The 13052-nt window shown below is 32.4% G+C and overlaps 1 protein-coding gene across 1 annotated transcript; it reads right to left on the minus strand.

Moving 5' to 3' along the window:
- Nucleotides 1-2002: 2002 nt before the first annotated feature.
- LOC140047803 (interferon-induced very large GTPase 1-like) lies at nucleotides 2003-12714 on the minus strand. The gene is made up of 9 exons (XM_072092836.1): nucleotides 12696-12714; nucleotides 12438-12533; nucleotides 12100-12198; nucleotides 10656-10742; nucleotides 10280-10393; nucleotides 9650-9733; nucleotides 9356-9448; nucleotides 8422-8490; nucleotides 2003-6723 (listed from the first exon to the last, which is right to left on the minus strand). Exons 1-9 carry the CDS (start codon nucleotides 12712-12714, stop codon nucleotides 2003-2005), a joined length of 5382 nt encoding a protein of 1793 aa, XP_071948937.1.
- Nucleotides 12715-13052: the final 338 nt, after the last annotated feature.

Raw genomic sequence — 13052 nt, forward strand, 5'->3', positions numbered from 1 at the left:
TAAAGTGATAGGCTTACCACTAATTTGAACCTATGGTCAGTACACGTAGTAACAACACATCACCTAAACTACAGCATTTCGATTAATTACGGTAGGCTAGTTATACATTTATCATTAAAGCAAATTTGAATATAGTAATATACTGGCTGCTGTGATGATACACCAGTAAGTAAGTAAAACAGCGATCTCTAGTATAGGTTCTAGACGTACGGTAATTCGGCTTAATATATTAATAAAAAAGAAAACCATTTTGGCATATATGGCGTGCCATAACTATACTATATTAAAAGAAAAACTCCCGCTGATGGCGCTACGTAAAAATTAATAACAAACAATAACTGGCAAGATCAACTATAAGCGATCTCACGAGGAAACAGTAATACAATGTAGCCTAATAATATCATTATTGTTCATAAATTCGTCAATAAACTGGTAAAGCTTAACTAATTGCAAACATTTATCAAAAATAGTTAAAAATTGTTACTTATTTTTCTCAAAGTCATTAAAATTAATACAGTATTTCTAAACAGAGAATTAAAAGCATAAGTCTACTACAAACTTGTAAACATTACATTATACTAAATTAACACATTAAATGAAAAGAATAATTATTATACAATAATTAACAATAATAATACAATAGCATAATGAAATGCAACTATATTAGCCTAAAACTATACAATTATTACCATTACACCATTACAAAAATATTAATTACGAAAATTATATGAAAAAACAACGAAATAAAATCTAATTATGTTAATCAAAGGTAACAACAAAATTAAGAAATATATTTTGTTAATTCACCACGGCAAGTTAACTAATACTAATGATGTACGAATTGATACAATAAATGTGATTGGATATAATTGTGAGTGGATACAACGTACGAGTATGGATAATAGTAATATACGAGGGATTTAATAATGTGAGTGAATGATTATTACACAATTATATGTGAAACAATAATTTTGAAAACATCCTTCTAACTCAAGCTGAGGTAACTATTTCCTAATAAAGCAAATCTAATTCTAAATTTACAATTTGTATTAAATGAAATTCATTCATTCATTTATTCAATAATATGTAGGCCACTGACTCAAGTGCAATAATAGAAAATAATTAAAATATACATTTCCATTTGAGTAGTGGTAACAGCAAAATAACTATTTCTCTTTTTATATTCGAAAAAGGTTTACTATAGACGATGTTCCAATGTAATGTTATGTTATGTTATTTATTTATTATTCAACATTTTTTGTTTTGTTTTTGACGTTATCAAATTGTAATTTTCTTTTAAGTTCTGTTGTTTATTTGTTAATTTCTTAGCTTCAGTTAGTTAAGATAAAAGGTACCAAGCTTGATTAGCTTCGGCTATACCTTGGCTACCTTTTGTATTGAAATTGTTTTTGTTTGATACAATAGAGAAGAAGAATATATAATGCTAACATTACTTAATACTACACAATTTGCACAGTATTATTATTGAAAACATTCATCACTGAATTAGATACTTAAATTAGTTTCATTAAAATGTTTTAATGAAAATATAATTGTGATATGACAATGATCAAATTAAAACGCAAGGATATACCGTTACATTTTATATTTAATTGTTCTTAACTGTCGTTGTCTTAATAAATTGTATTGTTCTGATGGTCACTAATGATCAGCTTCAGTTGGATAGACCACCCTCGTAATAAGTAAACATTCATAATAATAGGATTATGTAATAGTGTATGTATTAAAAGTTTCAACATTAACCCAAGTATTTAGTACTTCACTAAAATAAAATACAGCTGTATGATATTGTATTGTATCGAAAAACAAGCACAATTCCTGTTATTATACAACAGTGTAATATTAAAAAATGCAGCAGAAATATTAAATTCCACTGTACCGTACAAAAATGTATGCAAAATAATGAAGTTGGTACCGTACAGGTGCACGTCCAATAGCCATAGATGAACAGACAGAATTTACCAATCGATCTATTTGTTGTTTAAATATCGTACCATTTTCTCATATCTCTCTTCGCGTCTTCCATTGTAATAGAATTCCATCCGTCTGGGATATCAGCCTTGTTAGCATGGTAGTATTCAGCAAGTTCAGTATTATATGTTGCCATGAACCATTTCCAGAACGTTTCTGCCTCGCCTGGAAGTGGTTCAATTTTCCATGATGCGTAGTAGTCATTGACAGTCCTATAATCTCGAAATTTAATAAATTTGAGGTTGGTGTGTTCATTCAAAAAAGGATAATTACACAATACTGAAGTTGTGCACACATCAGTAACGAGCTTTCCAGAAAAAGTATGCTTGTATCCAGCAATTCCTTGTGGCATGTGACACTCTGTACGATGGTGATCATGTGGGCCATGAAGTTCGCATAGTGCATTACAAAATGGACACACATTCTGACAAGCTAGTAGGTCAGCTGTAAAGAAGTCACAGAAGGATGTGCTTATGTCACTGAAAAGTCTACTATCGTAGGCGTTTATTATGGTTTCTTGGACGTTGTCTAGTTCCAATATTAATTTATCACTAAGTTCTTTCACATCCAGTTCTGTCTCTTCATCAAAAAACATCATATCTGTTTTGACGCATAACTCTTTATCAATATATTCAAGTAAGATTGACCACCATAATTTCATTGTCATACTGTCACAGTAAATCATACCGCTTGCATTTACATTAATGATAGCCTGCTTTAATCTAGCTAATATTTCACGAACTTTACAATTGTATATTTCTCGATGTACAGAGCTACCAGAATTGTCTTTTTCCTGAAAACACATTTTCTCTATTTGTTCAGAGGTAAACGTTTTGATGGACTGAATTGGATTAGATAAATACTGCACAAAGGATTTAAAATCACCTTTCTCTGCCATTTCAACCAGCATCCATGCATGGAGAGACATCTTACTAGAAAACCCTTTACCCGAAGTGTATCTTAGATTGTCGATTACTCCAAGTTTGCATTTCTCTGGAAGCGATGTTTTAATAGCACTCGCAAACTCCCGAGATATAGCCGATACAACTTTTACAAGTATGTTCAGATCTTTACATTCTTCTTTGAACATTTGCCACAATTTTTCTTTCTGAGACTCCATGTACAATCTCGGGTCACTTTCCTGTTTATATTGTTCTTGCATTTTTTCCAAGCTTGGTATTAATGTAACCTTGAAATTAGACACAGCTAGTCGAATATTTGATTTTTTATGAATGCAAACTTTCTCATCCATGTTTATTTCTCCAAGTTCACTTGACAGTGAGCTGAAAAGTTGAAATCCCAGTTGTTTTGTATAACTTCTTCCATTCTGTGCATGATTTAAAATTTTTGTTTGAAGTTTTTCCAGAATATCTTGTTTAGTGGAATTGGCCTGATTCACATACGTTACGTTACTTCTGGATCCAGGCTTTGATAAAAATGTCAAATCCTTTTCAAGTACTTCAGTACATTTGGAACAGTCAGACAACAATACACTAGTAACTGTAAATTTGTCGTTTTCGGTATAGTAACCCTCAGTGATTCGTTCAAAAGATTTGTGTATGTTGACGTAATCATCAACACGTGGAATTACAGAAACCCATTCATTCCAGTTTTTAGCAAACTCGCGTTCAAGAACTTCTTCAGAAAATTGTCGCTTTCGATACACTTCGGTAAGTTTCTTAGCTTTTTGGTAAATCGTTTGTTCATGCATTTTAATGGTGGCATCAATTTCAGCTCTGCCAATTATTCTGTTTTTAATAGATGTATATACATCCCTCAGGTCTCTTTTAATTTCATTACAAAGATCGTCGAGTTGAAGTTCCATTTTACATTTCCATTGGCATGCTTTTTTTTCTTTTTCAAAATAAGACGCCATGCTTGATTGGAAAGTCAGAATGTCTTTCTCTAATTTCATTAAGTAATCATCAAGGATTTGTTCCTCTTTAACCTTTTCAGCTGTTAGTTTTTTACATTCATTTTGAAGTCCGTAGCTGTATTCTAGTGCATTTCTTCTGAAAGTACGGGCATGCTTCACATATTCTACATTCAAAGCATTAAAAGCTTGAATCTCAAGAGAATTTTTGAAACTGAATACAAAATCTTGACCTAATATTGCTTTCCAAAGATCAGACAGCAATATTGTGAACTCATCGATATGTTTAGGTTCTGAATTCTTCATAATTTCCAAGACTTGTTTCTTTACTTGAAGAATGCATTTGCTGTAACCGGGATTAGGGGGCGCCATCGGTGGATCTCCTTGCCAAAGGCCGGAAATGTACATTATATGTTTGTTTTCTTGAAAATGAATGACATCAGAAAACGATTTATATTTCTCACCGCAATTTTCAGCTTCAGCTGCGATTTGTGTGATGTTATCCAATATTTCTCGCATGCTTCGTTTTTGCACCGTATTCAAGTCAGATGCTGTAACATCGTTGACATTTTGGTGTACAAATAAGCAGCTGGGCTTGATATGATGAACATTTTCCATTTTCATAAAAGCGTGCACAGCAATTTGAAGTGTGTCTTGTATGTCCGTTGAATTTTCTCCCATAATGTTTATTATGGTAAGATCACCCATACCAATCACAAACGTGGCTAATTCATTGTCCCGATTATTAGTATGTTGAATTCCGGATTCAGAAGATCGCAAACCCTCAGTGTCTACCACTAGGATGTAATCACACTTTGTGTCTTCTCCTAAACCTGTATCTAAAGATACTAGCTGGGCAAAAATACCTTTCGTACATCTGCCGGCGCTAACGGAAAATTGTAAACCAAACATGGCATTCAACAAAGTTGATTTTCCACTACTTTGAATACCTAGTACAGATAACACAAACATCTTTTTATTGCCAATTTGGTATGCAAGAGATTTGAGCACGGCTCTAATCCAAGCGATAGGCACATGGACTGCATCACCGTCCATCAGCTCAATTGGATATCCATGTAGTAACATTTCAGCAGCAACTTCTGCTAAGTGGAAATTATCAAAGTCAAGTTTTGGTGATTTAAAATCTGGTAAAAATTCGTAATTTTGACCAATTTCTCTATTGAAATGTTCTAATCCCACTGATGCAGAAGACAGTTGTTGTTCGAGTTCATCAAGTTGATATTTCAAGGTTTCTAATTGCTCATTAGTCGTTTCTGGTGCTTTTTTTTGGTCACATAACTCATTCCACTTGCAGATGTACTCGTCACGTATTGGTTGTAGCTTGTCGATGCTATATTGGTCAGTCATTATCTTCACAAAACCAAAGAAATATTTTCTTTTTATAAGTGTGTTTGAGAAGGAGGTTCTGAATATTTGATATGCACAAACGTTTAGTCTTTGTTTGTTAATTTCTAACTGTTGCTGACGTAGGCATGCCATCTCTTTTTGTAGTTTATCAACGTATTCTTGAATTTGCATGTTTCCCTTTCTTTCTAGACGATGTTGTTCTCTTTTTGTCTCTGCAATTTTTAGTGTTATCTTCTGCAAAGGTAGCTCGTTTGCTTTTCCTTTTAATTTAACAAACTCTAACAATTCCTTAGCACTCTGTTTTGCTTCTGAACAATCACTTTCCATTTCATCAACGTGATAATTCACTGTATGCGCTAATTCAATGCACTCTTCAATACTCCTATCAGATACAACATCCCGATGGTCTCCTTTAAAATTTCTTCCAAGCGATTTCCAAATATCTTTGCTTATTGTCAGCTCGTTCTTGCCTGTTGATATAATATATTGTACTTGTTTCTTTACATTCTTTATACTTGTTTCCATTGTATGAAGTGCCTTCCCTAAATCTTTCAAAGCACGTTTATCTAAGATGAAAATCACGTGGCCATTTTGCATGTAAAATGATTCAAGTAACTTGGTGTCATACTCCTTAAAATCATCAGCTGCCACGAATACAATAGACACCAGTGATATCTCAGATAGAAACTGTGCCTGCTTTTGGAAATCTGATGCATTCCCTCGCAAATTTATAAATGTGAGTGCATCTGCAAAAGCATCCGTACGTTCCTGTATGGGAAGGTACCATGCCATTTCTAATAAGCCATCTGATAATTTTCGTACCAAATTTCCACCTTTGCACCCGTAGTGAAAAAAAATATCATGATTCTGCCCAATAATGACATAGTTAGCAACTTTAGATTTGGATATTTTAGGTTTACCTAGTCGCAAAGCAGAAACAATCGGTAACCTCTCTACCACCATTGATCGTTCACACGACAAACCTGAAATCGTTTGCCATTTCTTTGTGATTGTGCTCATTCCCCACACAATCATTTCCCATTCTTTGTCCTCTACGTCTGTTACTGGAATTAGTAAAGGAATAGCTAATTGACATATCGACAATTTTTCGATCACAATTTGCCTTAAAAAGTTGTCACAACATAAGAAAGTAACTACCAGTGCATCTATTGGACTAACTTTACTGTTTTCAGTACTGTGATTTATTGATTCTTCACTTTCTTCTAGTGCAGAAGAAAGTGAATAAGCATTTTCATGAGAAGATTGACTTTCTTCTAAATCAAAACACCTTCCTTCGTAGTTACACATAATAAGATTTTGCAGCATGTACCAAGGTATTTTGCTTGGATCATCATTGAGTTCATCTGGTAAATTTACATTTTTAGAAACTAAAAATAATACCTCACGTGTTAGTTTTCTGGGAAAATATTTCTGTAGTCCTAGATGTTTAACTATCTGCTTGTACATTCCAAATGTACTGTCCGTCTTATCTAAAGAAAATATACAATACAAATGTAAATAAAGAAACAAAAGTTTCAAATTTGAGTATAATAATAGTCGTTATCTCGGGACTGTTCTATGGCCACCACCAGGTAGGCTTACTTCATGAACGCTTCTATGAATGGATGAATATTTGGGAGCAGGAACGATAGTAGACCAAACCCAGTACCGTTTTTTATTACGATCATGTGGGAAATTACCTAACGACATTATATCTCTAAGATAGTTTAACAGTTCTTTAATTCCACCATTAATTCTGATAATCTTTCAATCTCCATAATCTCCGTATTTATAACAAATTACCCGATGGAAATGAAAAAAAATTAATTTTTAACTTTTCAAGTAAGGGTCTGTTTCTGCTAAAAAAATTAAAATAATTTCCTAAGTACCACAAACCATAGAATTGACCGCGTTGCAACTGAAAATTTTATCCGACGTTAATCGGTTATCTGGTAATCGCTTATCTGGTAATCGCTTTTTAAAAAGCACGTCATCCATACCCACAACACAGTTATGGAAGGCCGATGAGAGTCGGTTTGTTTACATTCTATCGCTGCCTAAATCTCTCACATGTAGGATTAAAAATTAAAAATTTAACTCTTACGTAAAGCTATATTATTTATAAAATAAACATCTAGGCCTACTACCGTACCACATACGACAGAAAAATGATGTTAATAAGGGCACGTCGGCAAGAAAAGTTCGTTTCGCCATTGGTTCTAATCTAGGACCTAGCTAGTTTCTACCGAAACAACAGGCCTAAAAAGGACATGCAAAATATCGTTAGCCTGGACTTGTGGGATGTGTGTGTGTGGGTGTGTGTGTGTGTGTATGTGTGTGTGTGTGTGTGTGTGTGTGTCTGTGAACATCCTGGAGGCCACAGTTTTAAAAACTAACAAAAAAATATTTTAATGCCTAGAGACCACAGTTTTTATCCGATTCTCACCAAACTTAGCCACAATGATCAATGACTCATCATATAATTGTGGTTAAATTTTGACGGGTCAGGGTCAAAGATCAAGGTCCACAAAAAAAAAAAAAATGTAATAAAAAAAAAAACCTCGGCGGGAATTGAACCAGCGATATCAACTGTGAGATGCTGGATGCAGTTCGCCTATTTACACTTAGAGCTAATAAAAAATAAATAAAACAAAATATATATATTTTCCGGGGACATTTTATGTAGGGGAATTTTACAGTAGGCGGAGGTTTGTACTCTCGGAGTACTCTCTAGTTATTATATATTACAATATTGGATAAGATCAGACGTCATACTCTGACAACTGTCATCTGTCTTTCCAGTATAGTATTATATATTATTCATATTGCATATCACAAATATCGGATATGAGCAGTAGTCATAATGGCAACTGACCACGCATCTCTTAATATATTATATCTTCAATATTATTAATACTATTCTATATCAGAACATCGGGTTTAATCAGCATGCAGTCATAATTTGAGTATATACAAACGATCATAACAATTGGTATAATCCCACACAGCACCAATACCATAATTAAAAGTAAAATAGATTATGGCAGGAAATAGTGCACCTACCATCGTTGCATTTTTAATTGGTATAGCATCACATGAATGCAATAACTAACACTAGATAAACAATAAAAAAGGGTCTTCTAAATCTAAAACTCACTACAATATTTAACATAACGTCACTATCTTACCTTGTATTACAACTTGTTCTGATGATCCCTGTTTCTTTTCAGTATCGGTTTTTGCTTGGTTTAATTCATCTGTTTAATAAAAAAAAAAGTAGATAATTAGGGAGGTTTCACAACCTTACGAATACGATAACGAAAACGGATACGTCATACATTTGTGAAACTTTTGAGCTGATCCCCATTTCATATTCGTAAAGCGTATTCGTGTTGACGAATATCACCAGTCATATTCGTAACTACAAAACGAGTATAGTTTTTGATCTATTTTGCACATTTTGCATTTGAATCAGGAATGATTCATGATTATAATAAAATTATAGATTTATTGAAAGTAATTTACTAAAGTAATTTACTAAAATGCCAAGTCAATTTTGATAAATAGCAGTTTTTAAAGTCCTCACTCGCTTTGATGTTACGCTATGCCTAGGCAGCAAAGCACCAAGCAACACGTACCTGCGCTTCGCTAAAATTTACCGCAGTCATATTTTGGACGCGCCTCAATATTTCGTTGCCATGCGAAACAGATTTTTTTATGGCTTACAAAAACGAATACGTGTGCGTGGCGTATCAGTTTTCGTTATCGTATTCGTAAGATTGCGAAACCGCTCTAATGTTAAATAATGGAATCAAAATATATGATGATTGTTAAATATAGAACATAGTTGTCAACATAATTGTAACTGGAAGCGAGAGTACATTGTATTTAATGTCGGTATATTCCAAACCTCTTCTTCATTTTTTAGGTATTTTGGCCGGCATAATTGGTCGGTAATATTTTACTTTAACCCCAGTTAGATGTATTGTTATTAGATTTATTAATAATACTTGTTTAAAATTTGTATATACATTTGTATGCAATTTTATATAATATTTAATTAAATGGCACAAAATAATTATAAATTGCTTAGCAAACCGTTTGTTCACAAAAGTATCTCACCTGTTTCTGTTACAACCTGTTCGGGTGATTCTTGTTCCTTTTCACATGGGATTTCCAACTCCTCAGTATCTGTTTTTGCTTGGTTTAATTCATCTTTTTAATAAAACAAGAGATAACATTTTTAAATATCGATCATCTAGTTATATTTATTGTTGTAAGATTATCATTAATTTCTAATTAGTTTTAAAATAACAGTTAATTGTATTTTATTAAAACAATCTCACCAACAGACCCTTCGTGTATCATATTTTACATACTAAAATCTGCAGTATACTAACTAACGCATTGACTCACCTGTTTCTGTTACAGCCTTCTGGGGTGATTCTTGTTCCTTTTCACACGTGGTTGCCACCACTTCAGTATTTTCGTTGAATTCGTCTGTTTAATAAAATCATTATATACAATGTTTATTAGATAAATTGTTTAGACATTTAGCCAAACATGAGTAACCATAACTTGTTACAAAATCCACCTGAATATTTAAATTCTCACCTGTATAAAGGTATATTTAACAAGACCGTTGTTGTTCGGCGTAACAACGAAACATGTATGCACAAATGTTTTTTTTTAATCAAACTGAAGTTTAATGTTGTTATGCTGTCGGAAGTTCGACAACATTATTCATCACCTTAAACACTTCGGTGTCAATCAAGGACTTACGAAAGTCGCAAAAGCTCTCAAAACAAATCCGTAAAAGCAACAGCTGATAAACTACTTATAAAATTGTAAAACGTTCGGCTTATTTACAAAATGTATTAATATTATTATTGTTGTTAAAATACTTGGTTCGAATGTTCTTATCATTAATTTCTATGTAGTTTATGATAATATTCTATTGAATGTATTTTAGCAATACAATTACATTGAATGGCACATAATTATTATACATTTCTCAGCAGACCGTTTGTGAATTTCATATCTCACAATCTAACTGCAGTAACTCACCTGTTTCTGTTACAACCTGTTGGGGTGATTCTTGTTCCTTTTCACATGTTTTTTCCAACTCCTCAGTATCGGGTTTTGGTTTGTTTATTTCATCTGTTTATACCAAGAGATAAAATGTTTAGATATTGCCTAACTGTGTAGCCGGCCAGCAAATCAATTAGATTTATTTTTACAAAATTTATAAAAAAAAAATACTTGGTTCAAAATATGTCATATCAATTTCTATGTAGGTTTATTAAAATATTTAATTGTATCTTAGTAATACAATTACATTGAATGGCACTTAATAATTATTATAAATTGTTTAGCAGACTGTTTGCGTGTCATATTTCACAAACTAATTGCAGTAACTCACCTGTTTCTGTTACAACCTGTTGGGGTGATTCTTGTTCCTTTTCACATGTGAACTCACCATTATCTGGTTTAAGTTGGTTGAATTCATCTGTTTAATAAAAACAATACAATTTTAACTCTTCACGGTGACGAGTTATTAGGCTATCGCGCAACGCATGTAACACATGCTATGTATTAGGCTTAGTCTACAGTGGGCGTAAACGGTTTAGTTGACGGTTAGTTTTTATTTTACACCGCTATAAAAAAAATTTTCATATGTCTGAAGCAGAATTGTTTGAGTAATAACATATTGAAAATTGATAACGTTTACGTGATATGCGTTCTATTAAATGTGACGAACTGTCCCAAATATGTTTGATTCCACTTTTATTTATTCTTTGATTTCTATTTGAACTTTATATACTGTTTTATGCCTGTTTTAAATGTTTTTATATTTGTAAGTATCATGTAATTCAGCCATTGGCTGCGATTTTGATATGCAATAAAATGAAATGAAATGAAATGAAAAGAAAGATAAAAATCCAATTTTAAAATTCAGATGGCCATATGATGACGTTATAACATTACGGTCTAAATTTTACATAAACTAATATCTACAACTCATTAGCTTTTATATTAAGTTAAACAATAGAGAGAGAGCTATAATCGATTCAAAATAGGCATATTTATTTTTACACAAATTTGCATGAAATTATCCATTTTCAGGCGCACGATTTTTAAAGTTTGACGTACACGTGTGTCATTATTTTACATTCACAATATATCATAAAAGTATAAAGAACAATCAAGTACAAAAATTATCTTTCTAAGCTAAGTACGAGCTAAGTGCGCAAAAGCTCGCGCGCAACGCGATTTTTTTTAATGTGAAATAAAAAATATCCTGAAACATTTTGAAAAAATCTCCAATCTTCAAACTGTTGCTGATGATACAAAAAGATGATTGGGATTAATGTATTTAATTTTATAAATAACTTCACTTTAGTGTATGTAGTCCTAATGTATTATATTAGATTTTTTTTTTTTATTAAATAATGTTTTTGATCACATTTACTGCCGTCATCTTGTTGTTCCTGTTGGAATCACTTTTCAGTCTGTAGTACGCCCTCTAGCCTTCGGCTTATTACACCTCTCTGGCACAGGCGTCTATTAGTGCGTACTGCGTAGGGCGTATCTGATTGGTCGATTATCGTGTTGGTTCCTTCTCCATAAAAAATAACTTTTTGATCTTTTGCGATCTAGCCTTTGGCTTTAAAATATTTGGAATTTATATTCAATTGATTAAGAATTTCGCGAAAATCGCGCGTAGTTACGCTACGCGACCATATTTTCATTAAACCAAAGTCAATTTTTTGACAATAAAAATCAATTAAACATTTGCCAAACCCCCAAAATTATAATTGCTTAGCAGACTGTTTGCGTGTCGTATTTCAAAAAAACTAAGTCACCTGTTTCTGTTACAACCTGTTGAGGTGATTTTTGTTCATTTTCACATGTGGTTGCAACCACCTTCTCAGTATCTGGTTTTGCGTCAAGGGTTAATTCATCTGTTTAATAAAAATGATATAAAAATGTTTAGATATTTATCAAAGTCCTCCCGTTAGATTTATTGTTATTATATAGATTTATTAAAACATATTTGGTTCGAAATGTCATATTAACTTCTGTGTAGTTCCATTAATTGTATTTTGATAATAAAATTACATTAAATGGCAAATAATAATTGTAAATGCTCAGCAGACCGTTTGTGTATCATATCTCACATACTAATATTGCAGTAACTCACCTATTTCTGTTACAACCTGTTGAGGTGATTCTTGTTCCTTTTCACATATGATTGCCAACTCACCATTATCTGGTTTTGTGTCAGGGTTTAATTCATCTGTTTAATAACAACAATAGATAAAATGTTTAGATATTGGCCAAACCTGTGTATCTATAAGGTAGGTTCGATTAATTAAAAATGGTTGGTTCGAAATCTCAGTTCAATTTCTAATTAATTTAATGATAAAATTTAATTGCATTTTAGTTAAACAATCTCAGCAGACCGGTTCGTGTATCATATTTTACATACTAACTGCCCCAGTATACTAACTAACTGCAGTAACTCACCTGTTTCTGTTACATCCTGTTTGGTTGATTCTTGTTCCTCTTTACATGTGGTTTCCAACTCCTTAGTATCTGGTATTAAATATAATAAAAACAAGAGATACTTTAATTTTTAATAAATAAAAGAATTACAAAAAATTAAATAATATATTTGCTAAACCTGTGCAACCATGGGATCTGCTTGAATGTTTTTTGTCGTTATCTGATTTTACTTCCTTTAATTCATCTGTTTAATATATTAAACAAGAGATATATTTAAACATTGGCCAAAACTATGCATCCATGAGGTCCT

Source organism: Antedon mediterranea, chromosome 4 (genome assembly GCF_964355755.1).
Source record: "Antedon mediterranea chromosome 4, ecAntMedi1.1, whole genome shotgun sequence".
In the NCBI taxonomy this organism is placed as follows: domain Eukaryota; kingdom Metazoa; phylum Echinodermata; class Crinoidea; order Comatulida; family Antedonidae; genus Antedon; species Antedon mediterranea.

What these genes read in the sequence shown, in the direction of transcription:
- LOC140047803 (XM_072092836.1), bottom strand. An exon ending in ACAGGTTGTAACAGAAACAG is followed by an intron (nt 10,743 to 12,099) that starts GTGACTTAGTTT and finishes TTTATTAAACAG; the next exon opens with ATGAATTCAACCAACTTAAA. An exon ending in GAAGGCTGTAACAGAAACAG is followed by an intron (nt 9,449 to 9,649) that starts GTGAGTCAATGC and finishes TTTATTAAAAAG; the next exon opens with ATGAATTAAACCAAGCAAAA.